Below are 24,527 nucleotides of genomic sequence, written 5' to 3'. Positions count from 1 at the left end.
AACTACAGAGCTACATCGTAGACTGTATGATTTTAATTTAATGATAGTATAAAAGGGACAGACTAAAAGCTGTAGTGGCATTATAAAGCAACCATCAAAAATGTTACTGACAAGTCACGATCACAGTGGGTTTAGCTGCTCATTAAAAATGTTAACCATCTTCTCTCTGAATGATCTAAAGCAGCAAGTCACTTCTGTGGCTTCTTTTTCACATTCGATAAATAAATAAACAAAGAAAAACTTTTTTCATGTGTAAATTAGAAGTTCTCAGACGATCTTTCCTCATTCCTCCCATGTATGGGAGCTTCTGTTTGCCCCCGAAAAGGGGCGTTTACCTTTTGGCGCCACTGATGTGATGTAGACGGTGCGGTTATACGAAAATAATGCACGCCAGTTAGCATTAGACATCTCTCTGACCCATGGTATAATGTATATCAAATACTCCAAGTACCTTACAATTTAGCGACATACATTCTAGTACTGATAGTAGGACTGATAGCCTGGAGGATCTTCATTTCTGTGCATGTCAGACCCATCTAATGCGGTGACTGAAACTGTTTATCTTTGTCTGATGTCAGCTGGCAGTTATGATAACGCTACGAAGCTGATTTTCCAAGTTTCCAAATCACATGATCTATACTTTATTAATATGAAAAATGCCTAGGGAGCCAGACGTTCCCCACCGCTGGTTTAACAGTACCCAGCCCTATCCATTTTAGATCTTAGCCTGTGTTCTGATTGATATCGCTGTGTAATAACTTATTAAAATTAAATATGGTCATTGAAGATGCACCAGATTGCACTTAATTACATCTGTTCAATTAAAAACCTTCTGTGTGAGGATCCCCAAACCCTATACGCTAAAAGATATGTATAGACCTCACTATTTAGACTATAAAATCCTGGCTTCGGCCCCGCACAGTGCCACAACCATAGCCCACATCATACATCGTCTCAAGAAAGGTGTGATTTCAATTTAAATGTCGTTTCAAAGACCCCCCGACCCGCGAAGAAAACTCTCTGAAGCCGCCACAGACACAGATGTGACAGACATCGGCCTGATCTCTGACGCCCGGGCTGCCGGCACGTTTCCCGGCTCCTCAGCAGCACAGCTGGGACGTCCCATGGGCCAGACCATTTTAATAATGTCTGCTTTAGTCGGCCAGTATGACGCAGCCCTATAGTTGAGGCCATACTGGTGCACTCACGTCTGAGTACCCAATTATGTCGCATCTTTGTTTTTTGATTTAATAGATTAAGTTATACCAGTTCATCGTCTTAATCCTACACTGTAAAAAAAAAAAATCTGTAAATTTTACGGTAAAAAACTGGCAGCTGTGGTTGCCATTTTTTTTGCTGTAAAAAAATACAGGATCCTTGTTATTCAATTTACAGTTAAGCACTGTCTCATTTGTTTTTATTACAGTTTACTGCTGTCAATTTAACACCCATTTCTTGTGCAATTTACGGTAAAAAGTTTTAAAATACATAAAAATCTGTATTTTAGAAAAAATACATCTGTAAATTTTAATACTATTAAAAAATACAGGACAATTGTAATTAAAATTACAGTTGACAATAATTCCAGCTGTTTTTTCACGGTTTAGTACTGTCAATTTAACACATATTTCTTGTGCAATTTATGGTAAAAAACTTTTAAAATACATAAAAATCTGTATAAGTGCTGAGATTTGTGTCGTAGCACAACAACCACCCCAAAAAAAGCTCCTAATTAGACAGACTCTGGTAAATGATGCCCCAATAATCTGTTTGCAAGGTCACAGACTTCAGAAAGACATAGTGTTTTAAACATGAGTTACTTTTCCCTGCAGTCTGAAAGATAAATATAAAATAATATGTTTTATTTTAGTTAGTTTCTGGCCTTTTTTCCGTCATGGGTTCCCCTGTAATGCCTCAGCCCCTGTATACTCGGATTCGCCCCTGCTCAGCACAGCCTTCAGTCCTGCTGTCACTGGACTCTGTGTGGATGCAGAAAAGCCTCTAAAAGCTGTAACACTGACCCGCCCCCAAGATTTGTGTCAGTGAATCGAGCTCTTCCCGGGTCGTAGTTTGGAGGCTGCCTGTCTGCGCAGCTACGGTCCATTGTTTCAAACGTTTTCCTGTCCTTAAGATCTATAATCCTGTCTTTCAACAGTTACAAATCAATAATAAATATATTATGTCACAGCTATAACTGAACTGCATTCAGTTTCATGCAGCTAAAATCTGTAACAGTCTTCATGAGGATGTGAGACAGGCCTCAACTCTGACAATGTTCAAATCCAGGCTGAAAACAGAAGAGAGGCTAAACCAGGGATAGGCAAAAAATCTGATCTTTTCATCACATGTATCACTTTATTCTCCAAAACCTATTGAGTTTAAACACATATTCATGACATTTCAATCATGATTATTTTTTTTTAAGTTTTAAAGTTTTTGAGAAAATTAAAAAAACGTAAACTTAAAATATCACGGTGGCACAACCGTAAGAACAGGGCTGTTATTTTGAAATAAAGAAAAGTAACAGCAAACTGGATATGACATCAGCCAGAAGAACAAGTGTCTTTATGGCTGAGTGAAAAGGTTTGAATAATAGCTAAAAACAAGGGTAGGCAAAATAAGCATTAGCTTCAGCCTATACCTTTTGTATGTTATGTTATGAATGTAAGTCTTTTGTCATAATTTTGACCGAATAAACTGAACTGAACTGAATAATAGCTTTTTTCCGACTCAATAGTATGAATGGTAGAAAAAAATATATTATTATAGAATTTTTCAATTTGTTTTTAAAGTCAATGTATGCCCATGCTAACAAATGCTAAAGCTAATGTAAGAGTCCACATGAAAGTCAATAAAATTTGAAATTAGTTGCTAATGTCAGGTGGTGCAACCGGCTGTCAAGTGGTACAACTACAACTACAAAAAAAAAATACAATCTAAAAATTATAGGGATGCACTGATCCAATACTGGTATCAGAGTCAATACAAGAAAAACTATAAATAAAATAACAATAAGATAATAAAATTCTTAATTTATATCAGCAGTGTGTATATTGCAACCTCCTGTATAAGCAGATATTACACACATATACGTTTCTACACATATAGATATTCACACATTCCCACTATGTTTTGTTTTATCCAAGAAAACACGGGTACGTTATATCTGCACATAGATTATTATTATTTTGACAAGGTTTAATTTTAGCACCCTATTCATTTTAGTTTTATAGTTGATTTCATGATTTTTATGTTATTTTTATTTTACTTTATTTATTTATTAAGAAAAAAATACATTTAAATACTTTTAAATGTTATTTAACCCCTTAACTCCCACCTGAACCGAGCATATTTTCTCCAGTTTGGCTCAACCCCAGTCCAAAAGCTTCTGGAAAAAAGCTGTGAAAATAGCAACAAAACTGAGATGAAAACAATGATGGAAATGTGACAAAAAAGTGAGAAAACATTGACAAAAAAGTGATGAAAAATTGATGAAAAAGTGGCAAAAATGTCACAAGAAAATACCCCCCAAAAAAGACAAAAATGTGACAAAGAAATTACAAAAATGTGACAAAAAATGACAACAAAAAAATGATGGAAAAAAAAATCTGATGACGTGAGGAAAAAGATCCTCTCGGTTCAGGCGGGAGTTAAGAGGTTAACAAACAGAACTTGTTTAAACACATAACTATCGACTCAAAAATATGCATGACATCAGTATTTTTGTGTGAAAACTTTTTGAAAATATGTTTTTAGACCCTTATACGTCATTGACCCAAACCCCTGTGGGCAGAGTGAGCTCTCTCCCCGCTGCTGCATCTGTATCTTCGCGCCGCGTGCCCCGCCAACACCGGGCTGAGGGGCGGGACTGTTTGCTCTCTTCTCAACTCCCATTGGTCCGCTCCGAGGCGCGCGCACTCTGAACATCCCGCTCTGATTGGCCGGAGCTCTGCTTGTCCCCGAGAGCGCCAGAAAACGAGCCAAAACTCAGACAGAGCGGGCGAACGCACCGCAGTCATCCTCCCCCCCCAGACCCGGACAGCAGCACCGCAAACACGGCAGCTTTTATCTTCAACTCTTCCAGGGGAAACTACAGGCTATGCTCGTCTGAAGCCCACAGAGAAGCGGGAGAGCGGCAGCTTGGACGGGTTTCGTAAACACCGGTAAAGGTGAGTTTTCCTTAACTGCCATGACATCACAACTGTAGACTTTACCTGATATCATGTTGTCATTTTGACTCAATAATCCCGCATTTAAGTGTCCACGCCTTGTTCTTTATCCAAACTCCATCATAAACCAGTGATAAAGATGATAAACAGCTGAAAGGCGAAGCTAGCCGCGTTTACATGGAGTCTCTATACCGTTATTAGCGTGTTATAAGCTCGACATGATCGTTAGACCCTCGTATCCCGCCCTTAAGGACAGACTGCGGTTCGTGATCACTTCAATGATTATTAGCATTGATTGGATTAGCCGCTACTAGCCACTAATTAGCTCTATTGCGCCAATTCCGCCTGACTTCCCTCTCCAGACTCTGATCTTTCCACCATCGGTATTTTCCAGTTTTTACTTTGCTTATTTTAGGGAAAAGTTGGACTAAACTAGGATTAGACCGTAGGTGCAGAGCAAGGATTTGAGCGTGAAAAAAAAAAAACAATCCGATGTCTGTTACGTAATTCGTCTGATGACACTTAACCTCTTAACCCCCGCCGTAACCGAGCACATTATCCACAGTTTATCTGAACCCACATGCAGGGGCGGACTGGGACTGAAACACGGCCCTGGACTCTGGACCAGCCTGGCCCAAACTAGCGTGAATGCAACACTTCCACAAATACATATTTAGCACGTAACCGAGTGCATTTTCTCCAGTTCGGCTTTACCCAAATCTAAAAGCTTCTTGGCCGAAGAGCAACAGTGTAATGCCTGATTTGAAAGCTAAGACTTACAAAAGTGATTGGCACTTTTTGTCACGTTGTCGCCACATTTTTGTTGCTTTTTCGTCACTTTTTTGTTGTGTATTCGTTGTGTTTTTGCCACTTTTTTGTCACTTTGTATTGTGTTTTTGTGGCTTTTGTGTTGCTTTTTTTCATTGCTTTTTTTCGATTGCTTTGTTGTGTTTTCGTCTCTTTTTTGTCATGTTTTTGTGGGTTTTTGTTTCTTTTCCTGGCCCATTTCGTCGCTTTTTTTGATTCTTTTCTTTTAAGCTTTTAGATGTAGGTAAAGCTCGGTTAAGGCGGGGGATAAGAGGAGAAAATGGAAAGGCCGGACCGGTGGCCCGAGAGCCAGTGGCCCTTCTGTGCTCTTCCAGAATGGACAATATGGCCAGTCCGCCCCTGCCCAAATTTAAAAGCTTCTTGGAAAAAAGTGTCAGAATAACAACAGAAAAAGTGACGAGAACGCACCAAAAGAGCGACAGAAAAGTGATGAAAAAGTGACAAAAAATGATGGGAAAAAAGTGACGACAACGCGAGGAAAAAGATCTATTTAGATGAGTTTTGTAGGTCTTAGCTTTCAAAGGAGACCTGTTGTGTGCATGTAAATATTTAGGTTCAACTGTCTGTTCTTTGTGTGGTTTATGCAGCTTTTCTCAAACATGGAGGTTGAATGTTTGGCTCTGAAAGATCTTACGAGTCCGAGGAAAACCTTCAGACTGGGAGAAGCCGACGATGACGGACAACAGAGCGAACAGAAGGTGAGCACGATAGGGATGAGTACCGAACTCTGGTATCATAACGGCCCCGGGGTCCACGTGTGCCGGTCCACCCGGACCTGGGGCCGCTGAGATGACGCATTAACCAAAACTAACTAATGCTTTTCCTCACCAGTGTTTGACAGTGATTGGATTCACAAACCTGACACATTAGTTTTATGTCTGAAAGTCCTTTCTACTGACCAACATTACCCTCATGTTTTGTCGTTATTAAGTTATAACAAAACATCCTCTTGGCCGAGCTTTAACTCACCTTCATGTCTGTAGGAAAACGTGTGCCTGGACTGGAGAAAGTCCACGGACGCCTCAGCGCTGCTCCTGAACAGAAAAGTCTCTGCCCCGGATCTCGCCCACATCACGCCCATCAAGCACGGGGCTTTGGCCGAGCCCTGGACGCCCACCGCCAACCTGAAGATGCTGATCAGCGCGGCCAGCCCGGACATCAGGGACCGCGAGATGAAGAAAGTCCTGTTCAGGCCCATGGAGAACGACACGGAGCCGCCCAGGAGCTCCGAGACGCCCCCCAGGAGCTCCGAGACGCCCCCCGCCGCAGAGGAGGAGGCGGACGACGACCTGCAGGTGGGTCAAACGCTCGCCAGGAAGAAAAAAAATCTACTTTTTTACTCTAAAGTCTGTCTTTTAGGCCCGTATGTATGTCCACTTTAAAGCCACATTGCGGAACATTCCAGATGATCCAGTATTTTGCTACTTTACGAGAAAAACCTGAACAAACATGCGGGTGAAACCAAAAGTGCTCTTTCCTATTAGGACCAGGCTGATAGATCCAGACGGCATCTCGTCATAGAGGGGGGCGTGGCCTCGCTGAGGGGGAAAATGGAATCTTTCGGGAAACACAACTTTTTCACTCTTTTTAGCCGTTTTCTGGTGGAATATGCACTTATTTATCACATACAAATAAAGTTAAGTCTAAATCGAGCCCATATTGATGTTTTCTCACAGCAGATTGTTCAGTAAAAGTGAAAAAATGACAGTTGTAGCGAGCACTTGCTAGTGGCACGATGCTAACTTGAAGCATCATGTTAGCATTCTCTGTTATTAATATATTTATGGGCTGTTGAACCTCTTTGCTCCTCCCCATGTCTTTGTATCTTTATTTAGTAGAAACTATATTCATAATTCAGCATTGGTTAAAGTAGTTTTTGAATAATTAGAGAAAGTTTAGATTTTTCTCCAAATTGTTTTCCCCCTGAACTGTTTTCAAACATGACCATATATGGGCGAATCTTTATATTCAAGTTTTGATTAAAAAAAGAAAAAAGAAAAAAGAGGAGTTGAGAAAATAAAGAAAAAGTGGAAAAATTGTAATATTTTGGGAAAAACACGAAAATAACTGAAAAAAAAAAAAAAAGTTAAATTTTGGTTGTTTATGTATTGATATCAAAAACCAAGTATTGTTTAAGTACCGGTTGTTTCACCTCAAATAAATGATTTTATTTATTAATATTTTTCCCCCATATTAACTCAGTTCTTTTTGTATTCCTTTTTTTTTTCTTCATATTTTTGCCCCAATTTTTCTCGCTCTCCCAATTTTTTATTACTAATATTTCCCCCATTTTTTACCAAATTTATTCCCTTTTTCTTCTCTAAATTTGCACCATTTCCCCCCAAATTTCTCTTTATTTTTCCACAACTTCTCCCGATTCCCCCCCAAATAAAACCCCATTTTTGATGAACCCAATATTGTTAATGTGCCCATCTTTTTCTTCTTTTTTTTCCATAGCTTTTTTTATCACTTTTTTGTTGGGTTTTTGTCCATTTTTTATCTTTTCTGTTGCTCTTTCATCCTCATTTTTGTCAAAGCCAAACCAAACATATAAACTTGAACATCTGTCTTTCCTCCAGTTTGACGGGATGGACGAGGAGGACGCGGAGAAGAAGCCCAGCCGGAAGCAGAAGAGTCTGGGTCTGCTGTGTCAGAAGTTCCTGGCCCTTTACCCCGACTACCCCCCTCCCAATGACCCCATCTGGATCTCCCTGGACAAGGTGGCCACCAGCCTGGGTAAGAAAGTCTGCACTACACATGTGTCATATGGTGGTATACAGTGGGAACCAGATGTTTACACACAGCGGGAGGAGTGTCTTTATTCAGGGGCCATTTCTTTCTTGTTGTGTTTATAATTTAACCAAGAAAGTCCAGATTTCACTACAGTCGACCGCAGGAGGTTTTATCTACCCTGGTCAAACAGGCAAACACTGAGCACAAAGCAGCGATGCTACATACAGCGTTTGCCTTGTAAACGCTTCCCTCTATGGCCGTTGACAACAGTTGCTAAGGAGCCATGTTGATTACAAGCTTCGGTGAGAGGCTTTTCCTGTTATTTGTAGCAACGACCTTTTAGTGGCGTGTGAGTGGTTCACGTCCGAGAGTTTCCACAGCGATGGATACCAGAGGTGGGGACTCGGGAGTCGGACTCGAGTCAGACTTAAGTCGCTTTTGTTTAGAGAAATGCAACTCGACGTGGACTCGTTCCCTAAAGTCTCGAGACTTGACTCTGACTCGTGGTCTTTGAATCGTGAACATTACGAGTCCCTCATGGACTTATTACGCACTCTGTTTTGACGCTTGATTCTGGCTTTTTTTTGTCGGCCGATCCCTCTGTCTCTCCTCCTGCTCTCTCTGTCTCTGCTGGAGCATGTGCGCTGCTCATTGGCTCCTCTGCCCATGCCCCCCTCCTGCATGCCCCCCCGTGGTGGGTTTGGTGATATCGTGACATCGTGACTGTACCTTTAGCGATCACATCAACACTTTCTCCTGTAATTAAGGAAAAGCCCCCCGCGGTGAGCCTTCATTGGGCTTAACATTAAAGGGATATTTCAGGATTTTTGACATAGGGCCTCATTTCCTAGTCATCCACAGTGTTGTTGATTTCTGGAGATACTTTTTTCTTAATTTCATGCAGTTCTTATATTTGAACTTAGAGCTTAGTGGCGCTAGGCTAGTGCATTTCTATGGTATCAGCTAGCCTGCATTAAAACAGTGTGACCCCCTCCACAGAGCACCTGAGGCAAATCACTCATAACACCAGACTAACCATATATATGTCTGTGTCCATAGAATCATTGAAACTGTTTTGCATTTGAGCAGCATCAGCTTCCTGGTTGTATAAGCTACGCAGCGGCGGAGTGATCTGCTAGAAAATAGTCCCTCAAAATGCAGTAATTCATGTGATACAAGGTCAGTTATATTCCAAAAATGATTCTATGGACACAGACATTTATATGGTTAGTCTGGTGTTATAAGTGATTTGCCTCAGGTGCTCTGTGGAGCGGGTCAGACTGTTTTTAATGCAGGCTAGCTGATACCATAGACATGCACTAGCCTAGCGCCACTAAGCTCTTCAAATATAAGGACTGCATGAACTACAAAAAAAAATACCTCCAGAAATCAATAACACTCTGGATAACTAGGAAATGAGGCCCTCTGTCAAAAATCCTGAAATATCCCTTTAACAGAGTGTAAGCGCCAGGCGTGAGTGAAGGAGGCGGGGTTAAGAGGAGTTTGAGCTGCTGCATAAGTTGTAACCTAAACTAAAGTTACTACTCAGTAAACCTTGTTTATTTAGGGAATATTTTGTCAGACAAGGACTAAAAGTTGGCAGTGGATATAGCAGAGTCCTGTCATGGAGCTCCAGGCTGCAGATGCAGGAGCCTCATGTCTGTAAACCTGCGTCTTCCAGGTAAGACTGGAAGTATTGTTATATGAGCACAGTGGCTGGTGTAACAGGTGCCGTTTTTACTGTATGATACAGGGCACTTCAGTAACATGCTGAAGCTAATACTGCACACATGTTTGTAACAGAGTACAGCTGTGATAACTATACTGATGTTACTTTTACAAAACTCAACTAAGAAATGTCGTCGTGTTGGAGGAATAGTTGAATGAATGACACAGGGTCTGCCTTTGGCCACAGCTTTAGACTGTGGTAAATAGTTCATATTATTTCTGTGTTTTCCAAACTTACCATTGCTTTGGGATCGACTGTGAACGGCCTCATGCTTCATAGAAATACTGTGATGTTGATTATTTGTGTGTGGAATCCCTGGGCTCGTATTTGTCTGATAGTTGTTTATAATTTACAAGTGTTTTTTCATTTTAAAATAGTTTTATTGTGCCGTGATTTGAATTAGTGTAAAACATATACACTGCGTTCCAAATTATTATGCATATAATTGTATTTTTGTGTCAAAAAGGTAAAAAAAATAATAATAATAATGAAACTCATGGATGGTATCATGTCTTGGGGCTCTATGAATCACTGACATTAATCTCAGAGACCTGGGATGATTAGTTTTCAGGTCAAGCCCAGTTAAGGGAAAAACTACTGAAAAAGGGTGTTCCACTTTATTATGCAGATCATCATTTTCAAGCAATATGGGAAAGAAAAAGGGTCTTTCTGCTGATGAAAAGCGTGAAATAGTTGAATGCCTTGGTCTAGGTATGAAAACCTTCGATATTTCATGAAAGATTAAGCATAATCATCGTACTGATAAGAGATTTGTGGATGATTCAGAGCACACTCCGGTTTGGCACAATATGGACGGTTTCTGCCAGACAAACACATCAGGTTAAGAGAACAGATGCTACAAAGCAGCATACAGGTATTTGAAGCTGCTGGTGCCTGGAGTCCCTCAAACATCAAGGTGTAGGACCCTCCAGAGGCTGCAGTTGTGCATAAACCAGAAACGGCTGCAGTGGCTCAGAAATACATGAAGACTCATTTTTAAAACAGTCTTGTTCACTGATGAGGCCGTGTAGCCCTGGATGGTCAACTCAATGGAGTAGTGGATAGTCGGTGAATGACCACAATGTCCTCTGCATCACTGGCTGCTATGGGCAGAAAAGGAGAGAAAATGACCTCTTTCTGACTGACCACTTTCTTCTACGGTACAAAAAGAAGAGCCGTGTTTTCCCGAACAAGATCTTCATACATGACAACGCACCATTTCCTGCTGTAAAGAAAACCTCTGCATCACTGGCTGCTATGGGCACAAAAGGAGAGAAACCCATGATGTGGACCCCCTCCTCCCCTGACCTCAACCCTGTTGAGAACCTTTGAAGCCTCAACAAAAAACACTTCTATAAGGGTGGGAGGCAGTTTTCATCCAAACGGCAGCTCTGGGGGCTATTCTAACATCCTGCAAAGAAATCCAAGCAGAAACTGTCCAAAAAGTCAACTCACAAGTTTAATGGATATAAGAATTTTGAAGCTGCTGTCACACAAGGGCTCCTATGGTAAAATATAACTTGACCTGTTAATATTTTTTTGATTGAAATAGCTTTTGATTTCAGTAAATATGACCTCCTAATGCTACAAATTCAATAAAGGACCATTTTCAGTTAATTACAAGCTTTAAAATGTATTGAAACGATGAGTTGCATAATAATTTGGAACAGTGGATTTTGAGGTTTTTACTATATTTATTTTTGAAAAAAATACTGTTTTCACTAGGAATTTTTTTCCACCACATTTAAATGATCCTCTACCAGGTAAAGACTTGAAAACTATGCTGACTCTCATTTGAGTTGACAATTTAGAAAATCTTAAAAAAATGTCATTTGCATAATAATTTGGAACGCAGTGTAGACACCATGGGATTTGGACTTGCTGGTCAGGGACTTTAGTGCATCTCTGAACAGAAATGCTATTAACCTTCTGAACTGAGAACATTTTCTCCAGTTTGGCTTTACCCAAATCTAAACGCTTCTTGAAAAAAGTGTCAAAATAGCAACAAACATGAGCGGAGAACGAGGAAGAAAACACAACAAAAGAGCAACAGAAAAGTGACAAAAAGCGATGAAATACATGAATAAATGAAGGTGACGTGCACATGGCAACAGCTCGAGAAAAAAGATCTGTTTGATGAGTTTTGTAGGTCTGAATTAAAGTACCGGGACGCCCCCTGACCTCCACATGACCCTCTCTCTGCCGTCTCCAGGGGTGGAGCGCCGGCGCATCTACGACATCGTGAACGTGCTGGAGTCGCTGATGATCGTGGGCCGGATGGCGAAGAACAGCTACACGTGGTACGGGCGGCGGCGGCTGGAGGCCATGCTGAAGGAGCTGCAGAGCCGGGGCAGAAAGCAGGGCTACCACCTCCACATGGAGCCCGGGGCGGAGGCCAGAGAGGGAGGAGCCAACAGGGAGGAGGAGCCAGAGGGCGAGGGCGGCAACGGTAAGGGAACAGAAACAAACACAATGCTACTGACGATACTGCAGTTATTGTTAGACCTCCTGCTGCTTCTAACCACCACTACAGTTACACTTACACACGCTTCATGACTCATATTTGAGTCAATATAGTAAAGTAAAAGCACTAAACTCAAGGAATTTTCTTTGAAATAATATCCTCACTAATTCTCAGTCATATTTTACTCAGCTGTCTTTGAAGTGAAAATACACTGACACTTGTGTGAAGTTAGCCCCCCCATAGTGTCCGATTGATTCCAAACTAGTGTCACTTTTTAGCTCTTCGTTTGTGCGCACTTTGTTTTTGAGATATTGAGTGACTGTGGAATCCTTCCGCATCAATAATTGGTTTTCATGTTCTTTATCTTTTATTAAACTTCCGTCTTTTTCCTGATTTTCAGCAGTTTTCAACTTTTCCAAGACTCGAACCATGACCCAGACTAAAACCATGACCCAGACTAAAACCATGACCCAGACTAAAACCAAGACCCAAACAAAGACTCGAACCATGACCCAGACTAAAACCATGACCCAGACTAAAACCAAGACCCAGACTAAAACCATGACCCAGACTAAAACCAAGACCCAAACAAAGACTCGAACCATGACCCAGACTAAAACCATGACCCAGACTAAAACCAAGACCCAGACTAAAACCATGACCCAGACTAAAACCATGACCCAGACTAAAACCATGACCCAGACTAAAACCAAGACCCAAACAAAGACTCGAACCATGACCCAGACTAAAACCATGACCCAGACTAAAACCAAGACCCAGACTAAAACCATGACCCAGACTAAAACCATGACCCAGACTAAAACCATGACCCAGACTAAAACCAAGACCCAAACAAAGACTCGAACCATGACCCAGACTAAAACCATGACCCAGACTAAAACCAAGACCCAAACAAAGACTAAAACCATGACCCAGACTAAAACCATGACCCAGACTAAAACCATGACCCAGACTAAAACCATGACCCAGACTAAAACCAAGACCCAAACAAAGACTCGAACCATGACCCAGACTAAAACCATGACCCAGACTAAAACCATGACCCAGACTAAAACCATGACCCAGACTCGAACCATGACCCAGACTAAAACCAAGACCCAAACAAAGACCCAGACTAAAACCAAGACCCAAACCAAGACTCGAACCATGACCCAGACTAAAACCATGACCCAGACTAAAACCATGACCCAGACTAAAACTAAGCAAAGACCAAGACCAGACCAAGACTAGACCAAGACCCGAACCAAGATCAAGACTAAGAACCAAACCAAGACCAGACCAAGACCTGAACAAAGATCAGACCAGGACCAAGACAAGAGCCAATTACCAATCAATAATCAATATCTCAAATGAAGTGCTAAAAAATGACACTAGTTTGGAGTGAATCGGACGCTATGGGGAGGCTGATCAATTAACAATCAATGATCAATACCAAAAACTAAGTGCGCACAAACGCTAATTTTATGTGCACAAACGAAGCACAAACGAATGACACCATTTTGAAGCAAATCGGACACTATGGGGGGGCTAATTTCACACAAGTCTCTCACAGTTTTATTTTGTACAAGAACTCACCGGGTAAAAAGGTTTGGAGAGCCTGGTCTACACGTACCGGGGTTTATGTAAAAACTAAATCTGTTTCCCCTCGAGTCCGCTCCGCGCTGTAAAAAAGAAAAAGTTCTCCCTAAAAAAAGTCATTCTAGAAACACAAATGGCACATTTTTGCTGCAGGATTTTTTTTTTTTTTTGGCTGTAATGAACCAGGGAATCACATCTGAATTATAAAATATTCCCAGGGGGAGGGCACCTTGTTGTTCGGAGCGGCAGATGGCGCAGATTGGTCGCCTCGCTTCCATCAGTCTACCCCAGGGCAGCTGTGGCTATTTATGTAGCTTACCATCAATAAGTGTGAAGGAATAATGTATGAGATTGTGAAGCCACTTTAAGCATCTGGAAAAGAGCTATATCAGGCGAATGCTTCCAGACTGAGATATGTTCTTACCTGAGATTAGACGAGTTGATCTGTACCTGTCTGGTCTTTGTGTCCGTGGAAGAGCATGGTCGCCTCCAACTTCACCACGTTTGGAGCCATAGGAATACACTGGGAGAGGCCAAATGCTAACAACATCTTTGGTCGTTTTGTGTGACTGAGCGCACACAGTAAGACCAGACAGGTACACATCAACTCGTCTAAGCTCAGGTACTCAGTCTGGAAAAACGGTGGCCTGTTCCTTTAAAAAACAGACATGGGCCTCATGCATGTAAACACGCCACGCCGTCGTCCCACACTCGCACTCATGCTGGCCTGTTGTACATGTTTTTAGTTATCGTTATTATCTGTGCCATGCAAAGTAACAGAACGGTTTGTTTTCTTTGCAGCTGGAGGCAACAGGAAGGACAAGTCTCTGCGCATCATGAGCCAGAAGTTCGTGATGCTGTTCCTCGTCTCCAAAACTCAAACAGTGACTTTAGACGCTGCGGCGAAGATCCTGATCGAGGACAGCCAGGACTCCACCAGCCACAGCAAGTACAAGAGTGAGTTTACAACAGCGGTTTGCACTTTGTATTGAATGTGGGAGATTTGTGATTCATTGTTTATCCATGGATTCTCACATAATGGCATAGACGTCTGCACTTAAAGCAGAACTAAGTAACTTGTTTACCTTAATAAATCCTCTCCGTAGTCCCTCTGGGGGTGATACAAGTGTTAATGGGATGATTGGGGGGTCTTTCATCTCCCCCTGGTGTCTCTGGACAGAAAACCACAACTGCAACTGAGTCACCAATACACACTAATGGAATCACAAAGAAGAAGCTAACAGGCTAATGGGCAACGCTAACTGAGGGCTAGCACCACTTAAACAGTATTTACAGCCAGGTTTGAGTGAAAAAAATATTATTTTTGTCTAGTATTTACTCTCACTGAGAATTAATGATAACGAGACATGCTACGACACCTGCAGTGGCGCTCATGGCCTCTAGGGGCATGAGTTACTTAGTCCTGCTTTAAAGTAACACCTGCAGACATCAAATTCACCTGCCTTTTACGCAACAAGACGTTGAAGGTGTTTTTCCTCAAGGATTTTGCTGTGTCTAATTTGTTGTTGTTTGCTTTGAACAAAAAAAAAAAGCAAATTATGAACCAAATATTACCTTTTTAACTAATCTGTCACCCATACATTTAAAGCTGGCTCTACTTCGGCCATCTATTATAGAAAACGCTATCTCAATGGCCGCCGCCTGGGCGCCGCCATGTTTATTTCCCATACCGACTTTGAAGCTAAGCAGGGACGGGCCTGGTTAGGACTGGGATGGGAGACCGTTTGGGAACACCAGGAAGCCTGGCGACAGTACTGAGTGTGTGCGTGGTTGGTGGTGCTGCTGTCCGAGGACAACCCGCTGTCACAAAAACGCGAGTGCACGAGATCTGACTGCCGTGCGTGTGCGCGCATCCAAACAGGGCGATGTGTGCGTGTGTGTGTGTGTGTGCGCGTGCGTGTGTGTGTTCGTGCGTCTGTGTATGTATGTATGTGTGCGCGCGCATCCAAACAGGGCGATGTGTGTATGTGTGTGCGTGCGTGCCCAGAACCTGCTCAAACACGAGCCTCTAATCAAACACGCTGCTCCGACTGATTGTGTGAGTCAAAGCGAAAATGAAACTACAACTTAACGAGCGCATGGCCTGCACTGCGTAGTTTTTTTTCTTTTTTTTTTTACTTTGCTGCTGGACCATTTGTTTTCTATTTTGCTTTCACGTATTGTGAGCCCAGAGGTACATTTAATTCTAAAGCAGCTTTGAACGCATTGCCAATTTTATTGTAAGGTTATAAATACTGTCTAACAACGATCATTAGGCTATTTCAGTTCAAAACCTACTCATTATTTTTTTTTTTATACCCTACCGTGATGCACCAAACCACGGGTCCTGCACCGTGAACCAAACCGTTAGAGCTGAACCCCTAATATTTATCAATAATTATTCCACTGTCTCTTGAATCCTGTTCCCCGAGTTTTGCGAAAATATTGTCGTAGTTTATAAGAAAGGAGCACGGGTGCATCAAACACTCCAATTGCAGTTTGTTTGAAAAAAATGTTTGCCTTCATTCTTTTACTCATTTGTAGTGGCCATAGTTTTTGGAATGGGTTGGGAACCTCTGGTCTACAGCTGAACTGTGTGACGGGTTGGACATTTCTTTGTAATCACTCACAATCTCAGAATATCAAATGTGGAGACTAGCGAGGCCCGGCCGAAGGCCGGGTCTCAGCTAGTCTTTACATATAACAAATCTTGCGATATCTAACCAAAACTGTTTTTTTATTTTTCCCGCGCAGCAAAAGTGCGGCGCTTGTACGACATCGCCAACGTCTTGACCAGCCTGAGCCTCATAAAGAAGGTCCACGTCCGGGAGGAGAGAGGACGAAAGCCGGCGTTCAAATGGCTCGGCCCGACTGAGTTCAACGGCGCGGGGACGTCGCCCCCTTCAGGACCGGAGGCGAACCGGCTCAAGCTGTCGCGTCACTCCTCCTTCACCGTGACGCCGACCCCCGGGGCCGCTCAGACTCTTCAGAGACAAGTCAGCTCCGCCCCCAGCAGCCCCCGCAGGGAGCGAGCAGGTACTGGCGCCATCACAGGAACGACCAAGTGTAAAGCAAAACACCCCGATGAAAACACAACTAAAAAATGATTTAACAGGACGAGAACAAAACAAAATGTGAAAAAAACGTGCCGGAAAGCAACAATAACGAAACAGAGATCTATACAGTTACCTATCCTCCAGTGGCCAGAACAATAGTAGGGATATAAGGCATGTGTGGCTTTAGCTGTGAGTCTTGCCCGGATACCTCGTCATTTGCCCCTCTTTTTTGCCTCCATTGTGCTGCATGCAGTTCACAGGCAGAAACACGTGATTTTCTCATATGTATATCAGTAATGCACACTTCCTTATTCCTTCTCTCTGCAGCTCTACAGAACCAGCCCGTGGACTACTCGAGGAAAACCACCGTGTGCCGACTGCAGTTTGGAAGCTCTTCAGAGTGAGTTCATTAATTCCCCAAGTCTCTTTATATTCCTCCCTCTCCTCCTCACATGGAGCCACAGTCATAAGTCAGGCCTAACCTTCAGCGCGAGCGGCCTGTCCGTGTTATTAACGGACTCCGCTCGACCTCCGCAGTGCGGCCGCGAGGAGGGGGGCCCGTAGATCAGACACGATCGATGCGGAGACGACGAGGAAGAGGGAGATACTGAGCCATTAGGGTGATTAGTGCTGTGTTATTTGCAACAGTAACCACTTGAGGGCGGTGTTGTTGTAAAGTCTGTACCCTGGTAGATTCAATTGTTTTATTTAACCTCTTAACTCCTGCCTGAACCGAGAGGATCTTTTTCCTCACATCATCAGATTTTTTTCCATCATTTTTTTGTTGGGTATTCAACTCATTTTTGTAACTTTTTTTTTGTCACGTTTTTGTCATTTTTTTGTCACATTTTTGTCATTTTTTCGTCCGTTTTTTATCAAAATTTGGTCAAAATTTGGTCAAAAATGTTAAAATTTGGATTAAAAAAATGACGAAAAAATGACCACAAATGACAAAAAAGTTACAAATTGAGTTGTCACATTTTTGTCAGTTTTTTGTCGTTATTTAGTCAGTTTTTTTATAATTTTTTTGTCACATTTTTGTCATTTTTTAATCAAATTTTTTTCATTTTTTTTCTTTTTCTTTTTGTCATTTTTTGGTCACATTTTTGTCATTTTTTTGTCACATTTTTGTCATTTTTTTCGGCCGTTTTTTATCACATTTTTGTCTTTTTTTTTGTCACATTTTTTTTTTCTTCATTTTTTGGTCACATTTTTATCACATTTCTGTCACATTTTTGTCATTTTTTGTCATATTTTTGTCATTTTTTTGTCAATTTCTTGTGACCTTTTTGTGACATTTTTGCCACTTTTTCATCAATTTTTCACCACTTTTTTGTCACATTTCCATCATTGTTTTCGTCTCAGTTTTGTTACTATTTTCACAGCTTTTATCCAGAAGCTTTAGGACTGGGGTAAAGCCAAACTGGAGAAAATGTGCTTGGTTCAGGTGGGAGTTAAGGGGTTAAGTTTGTAAAGCCTAAATATGCCGATGTGTCGTGCTGCCAAGATCTAACTTATATATTTTTTTGTTTTGTTTAATTTCCAGCACCCATCCCGCCGCCGCGGCCCCCCAGACTCCAGCGTCCCACCCCCCGGCCGCTGTGCTCATGCGTTCTCTCTTCTCCACCTCCGCCCCTCCCACTCGGTCGCCCTCGTCCTCCCCGCAGCCCCACTGCCTGGCCTACCTGCCCAGCCTCTCCCAGCCCTCCGTGGTCATGCTCTACAGGGCCGCCCACGCCAAACCAGAGGGGCCCGGGTCGCCCCAGGCGGAGGGAGAGGAGGCGAGGAAGAGGAGGAGAGAGGAGGAGGGAGAGTTTCCTGCAGCCAAGAGGGGAGTGAGCGGAGCAGAGCATGAGGTGGAGTGACCGAATACTTTTACTGTGTCAGATTAGAACAGGAGTTTATGCAGCTCGGGGACAAAACAGCACAAAACAGGATTCATACCAAAAACAATGACATTTCAAAACTATTTTTATTGAAAATACTAAAATTGTCGCAGGACTTGACATTAACGGTTGCTAACGTGAATTAAACTTCCATTATTTTCCGCCAGTATGGGCGTGCCGATAGTTTATCCCCCCACACAAGTCCATATTGGGTAACACTTTACATTACGGGCCGGTATGTCCTTGGTACTTACAGAGGTAATTCTACTTACGGTGGTACTTGTGGTGGTACTTACAGTGGTAAATTCTAGTAATAATAGTGGTACTTCTAGGTACTTATTGTGGTACTTAAAGGATACTATAGTGAGAATTACAAGGTATGTAGTTCTAGATACAGTGGCAACTCTTAGTAATGAAGGTTGTGCTTCTTGTTTCCCCTAATGCTGATTTATGTTGTTTTATAGTCACACAATCCTAGATGTGACTTCTGTATGTAGAAGTATCACATTTACTACCTATGAATTGCTGCTGTAGTATCCTTGAATTACCATTAAGTACCATAGATGTATCACTGTAACTACTAGAAACTACCAATTAAAGTACCAAAGTAAATAGAAGTACAACCTTCATTACTAAGAGCATTACCACTGTATCTCTTAGTAATGAGAGATACAGTGGTAACTCTGTGTCTCCCTAACCCTAATCCTAACCCCTAACCCTAATTACAAGTAATTATCACTTTTAGTATCACAGTAAGAACCTAGAATTACCACTGTAAGTACCATTGTAAGTACCACAATAAGTGCCACTGTCATTACTAGTAATTACCACTGTAAGTACCACGGACTTACCGGCCCGTAATGTAAAGTGTTGCCCTATATTGTTTAGGGATGCACCAATCTGATACTGGTATTGGCTCCAATCAGAAAAATAACGTTATCAGGTGTCGGCTACAAATATCTGATACTGAACCAATACCACTTATGGTTCTCACCACTTTAAAAACACAACTCTCACCGACTACATCGAAGTGAATATTTGCACAGAACCTAAAGAATTCAACCACTGAGTTAGTTTTCACCTCCACAAAATGCAGCTGTTATGGATTTGAGAAATGTTCAGCACATTTAAGAACCACATGCTATATGAAAGTATGTGCAGTTGGATAAGTCTTTTATTGGTATTGTTTATTCATTTGGGAAACTTTTTTTATCTTCCAGCCCGGAGCAGAGGATCAGAGAGAGACGAGAGAGTCCACGCAGAGCCCGCTCGGCGAAAACCAGCCCTCGCACTATCTCTACGTCCCCAACAGCGCAGGTGAGTTTCACACACTGACCGTCAAACTACAGTATTCACAGATCAATATAGCAGTTTTGTGTCAGATAGTGATACAGATGTGTTTGACATTATTACCAAATACCTGCAAAAAGCACAATATGCGCTCTTTAATATATTTATAATTGGTTAAAAATCTTTAGTTAAAATTGGTATAGGTCTTTTGCGGCATTAAAAATATTGTTTTCAGACTTTAAATGAAAATAAATAAAATGACTTAAAAAAAAAAAAAACATTTACTGCACAGGCAAAACAAAGAAATTTCAGGTTTTGGGCCAAATTGGTCACAAATTGGAAACAAAAAATATATATAATCTAAGGCTGCAACTAACGATTATTTTTCTATCGATTAATCTATCGATTATTTTTTCGATTAATCGATTAATCTATCGATTATTTTTTCGATTAATCGATTAATCTATCGATTATTTTTTCGATTAATCTATCGATTATTTTTCATGTTACCGATTATTTTTTCATTTAAAATGAAGAAAAAAACATTGATGTGTCCAAATGGCATGGCTTTTATATATTTATTTACTACTAGTCTATTTTCCCCACTTTTTAAAATAGTAAATGGCAAATGGTCCCATTCTCTCACTTCTGGCCCTGACCCACAGTTTGGGAACCGCTGATTTAAAACTAACTGAAACCTGCACCTGACGGTTATTTCTGTCTGACCACTGAGAATTAGCCTGTGAGTCGCCCAACCCGTTATAGACTGTGCACATTCAGAGAACCAGAGTTACTGTGAGTTACTGTGCTCGTGTGGATTCAACTCCTCTTTGAGACAAAAAGGCCACGGACACGGCTTTACTCTCGTCTATCCATCAAACTACTGTCCTGATTCTCCGCTAGACACAACAACAAGAGAGTTTAAATGAGTGTGTGGCCGATGCCCCGAGTCCGCGCAGAGAAAACATGAGAACAGCGCCCGGACACGGGGACGGGATGCAGCCGCGCATGAGGGCAGCATGAGGCGAAGCGAGAACCGGGAGACAGACGGCCGAGCGGGGCACGAGCGGAGAAGTAGCCTACTCGCGTGTTTGGGAGAGACGGGGAAGGCGGTCGGTCTCTCCTGCTCATTCACCTGCAGACTGCTCCGTTTTGGTTTTATATGTGGCAAAGTAGGCGGAGAGTGAGTGCGCGCTGGAAGAGCCTGTCCCCGTAACAACGCGTTGATTAATCAGTGAAACAACACCGTAGTTTGACTGAGATGCGGGGCCCTTGCAGCCGCGGGTGTTTTCGTTTCACATGTTCGTTCATAGCCGTTGTGCTGTAGCCTGGCTAACGCCAGACTAAAATCACAAGTGATATTGCAGTTCGAAATGATTGGAGCGCACACAGCAGTCTGGCGTTAGCCAGGTTAGTTGTGCTGCTGTGATATGACATTTCCGCTCGACACAGTGTGCAAACAACAACATTATTAGGCCGTTTCTGGAAATACTCCCACACTTTTGACGACTTTTGCCGTGCTTTTCCCCCCTCGGTCGCAGCGTTTGCATTACGCGCAGCCACGCTGGAAGTGAAATGTAAACAAGTGACGCGTCGACGCACAAAAACGGCGTCGACGTATTTACGTAATCGACGACGTCGACGACGTCGACGCGTCGTTGCAGCCTTAATATAATCTTCACAATAACATGTTTAAATAAAGCTCTGATTAAATGTTCCCCATAGATTTAAGTAGGAAATCATCATTTCAAGGGCCTTTTTCTCCAAACACATTTTTCTCTCATTGTGGCGGCACTATCTCCACGTCAGTAGGACCCAAAGACTTCCAATATTCCAGCCTTGGACTTAACAATATTTTGAAGACGGGGATTTTTTAATATTTAATTCCGAGCCAGATTTATTGAGTTTTGAATGTCAAAAAATAAGGTGAAAATTATTTTTTTACTGATTTTTTTCATTAAAAACAGCTTATTTTAAAACTACACTAAACAAGAAATCCAAAATCCCCTCTGAAAAAGTCTTGGTAGCAAATATGTCAACAAAATAAAACCATACATTTGAATGTAGCTCTATCCGTTATTCAGATTTCGGCGCTGAAAAGATGGGAAATTTGGGGCATTTTTAGGCATAAAACACCTTGTTTTTATATGAAAACATAAACTGACAGAAAACTTGCCATATCTTTTTTTCTCACATTTATGCCAGTGATCTACAGCAAAGGTTTCAAATTGATATCTGTACATTTAAAAAAATTCCCTATTCACCTGCAGTGTCTCACATTAAATTTGCCTGTAAAACCCAGAGGTTCTTTGTGCAGCCACAGACTGATCTCCAAACGTTCCTTCTTCTCCGCTGCAGGTCTGAACAGCCTGAACTTCCTCCTGTCCTCCGCCCACTCGGCCCCCACGCTCTCGCTCCCCTCGGGGTCCGTGCCCACGTTAGCCGTGCCGTACGTCCTGCTGCCGCCCTCCTCTCTGCCCGCCTTCCCCTCGCTCATCGCCGGCCCGCTCCAGTCCCCCGCGGGCGAATCCCTGGGCTTCGGTTTGGCCCCCGCCGCAGCGCCGCAGGGAGGGCAGTTCCTGGTCGGGACAGCGGGAGCGCCGCTCACCCCCTCCACGCCGGAGCAGACGCGGCTGTACGGGGCGGCCACGCCTTCTGCCCGGGCCACACAGGAGACAACGGTGGGTCTGCAGGTTCACCCTCTTGATTTATGCTTCGTATAATTGAAAGCAGGGATGGTAAACGCCACGGCAGGTTTTTCACTCATTAAATGATACTAAATACTACGCCGACAGAAAAGACAGAGGGATACTGTACATCAGGGGTCGGCAAGTTTGCGTCGTGGAGGCCGATTTTCATCATTCCCAAAACACCCAAGGGCCGAACCTCAACATTGTGGCCTAAAGTTTTCAGCAAATGCCAATGTTTTACATCAGTTCTCAGGTGGCAGGGCTTTGGGACCCACCATTACCCTCGGATGACGAGCCGAGGACCCAAATAAAACTGTCGTTTGTCATATATCGTTTAAAATATTGTATAAGTTTTTGTTGAACAAGCAGATTTCCCATTAAGACTGAAATTATGATAAAAACAACCCAATAACATTCATTTTAACAGACACAGTTAGTGTTTCTATGAAATTTCAGATGAAAATTATTGAATTAAAGTTCCCTATAGACTCACGACCCACTGGAAATGGTTCCGTGACCCACTTTTGGGTCCCGACCCCCCAGTAGAGAATCACTGTTTAACATTATATATGACCAAGAGGGATGTTCTGACAGGACATTAAAATACTGACACTATTTCTCGCATTTTTAGAGTACTTTAACAGGTATTTGATCTCTGATTTACACAGTAATATTTCTCAAAATCATCTTGGGGGCAGAGGTTGTGTGCTGGAGGGCCGGATTTGGCCCCCGGGCCTGACGTTGCCTACCCCTGCTGTACATTGTGCCACAACCCAATTACACAATGGAGATACTTCTTTTCACTCTAACTTGGCTGCAAAGTTACACAGCCCACAGTTAGCTTTGCCCGAAAGTTGCAAGGGTGGTTTTCCGGCCAGATGAAAGCCCCCAATCATCCGGTTGGTCGTGGAATGGCATCTGTGGAGGTGAAGCCAGTTTTGGCTGGTTACGTTTGTCAAATCTGCGAGTCTGGAGCGCTGTGATTGGCCGAGTGTTACCGACTGCTCAGTGAATCAGATGGATATTAGAAGGAGAGCTTTTTAATGTGTTTGTGAGTTATTAAAGGGATATTTCAGGATTTTTGACATAGGGCCTCATTTCCTAGTTATCCAAAGTGTTGCTGATTTCTGGAGATATTTTGTTTTGTAATTCATGCTGTTCTTATATTTGAAAATGCAAAATGGTTAAAATTAGTCTATGGACACAGACATTTATATGGTTAGTCTGGTGTTATCAGTGATTTGCCTCAGGTGCTCTGTGGAGCGGGTCACACTGTTTTTAATGCAGGCTAGCTGATACCATAGACATGCGCTAGCCTTGTGCAACTACACTCTTCGAATGTAAGAACTGCATGAATTACAAAAAAAAATCTCCAGAAATCAACAACACTCTGGATAACTAGGAAATGAGGCTGTCAAAAATCCTGAAATATCCCTTTAAACTCTCAAAGTTTGGCTCCTGCACACTGTTTTATCAATGAACTGGAAAAATATACAAACTTCTTTGTGACATAAACAGAAATGAAAAGGCGACAGGACTCTTTGAGAAAACAATTCACTCGGCAGAGACTCTCAGGCTCCTCCCCCTCCTCCTGATTGGACCTGACAGGCCGGTTCACAGGAAAAGCTCGTCTCATTGGTCGACACGGGAGGATACTAGACTCTGATTAGTTGCTGAGATCCAGGAAGGAGGGACTTTACAAACAATAACATACAGTATATATATATTATTGCTTACTTTACAGAGCAGGTGGTCAGTTTTGCACATTTGTAAAACATTTAGACTTCCTTGAGGTTGAGAGTTTGTTTGGTTTGTCGCCGTCGGTAACATTTCTCTCTCTCTCCGTAGACTCCCTGCACGCCCAAAGAACACGCTGCGTCCAAGTCCTTCTTCCAGACTCCGGCCAACACTTCCTGCTCCGCCCCCTACGCCCGGAAACGAGGCTCCGCCCAGAGACGGCTGGACGTGGGCCACCCCCCGAACCAATAAACACCACACGACGCCACCCCTTATACTGAAACCAATGGTGCTTTCTTGTTGTTGTAAGAATCTGCATTTGAACCTAAAACAAGTACAAAAGGTT

At 42.4% G+C, this 24,527-nt stretch overlaps 1 protein-coding gene across 1 annotated transcript; it reads left to right on the top strand.

Annotated features, from left to right (window-relative positions):
- Positions 1 to 5,596: 5,596 nt before the first annotated feature.
- Positions 5,597 to 24,433, top strand: e2f7 (E2F transcription factor 7; the record flags this gene model as incomplete). Its single annotated transcript, XM_079552164.1, has 11 exons — positions 5,597 to 5,695; positions 5,981 to 6,292; positions 7,577 to 7,733; positions 11,672 to 11,908; positions 14,324 to 14,479; positions 16,277 to 16,558; positions 16,906 to 16,978; positions 18,125 to 18,434; positions 19,685 to 19,781; positions 22,113 to 22,435; positions 24,293 to 24,433. 11 exons carry the CDS (start codon positions 5,597 to 5,599, stop codon positions 24,431 to 24,433), a joined length of 2,187 nt encoding a protein of 728 aa, XP_079408290.1.
- Positions 24,434 to 24,527: the final 94 nt, after the last annotated feature.

The sequence above is a fragment of the Gobius niger genome, assembly GCF_951799975.1.
Source record: "Gobius niger genome assembly, chromosome: 2".
Classification (NCBI taxonomy): Eukaryota; Metazoa; Chordata; class Actinopteri; order Gobiiformes; family Gobiidae; genus Gobius; species Gobius niger.
This window is presented reverse-complemented; position numbering and strand designations above follow the sequence as displayed.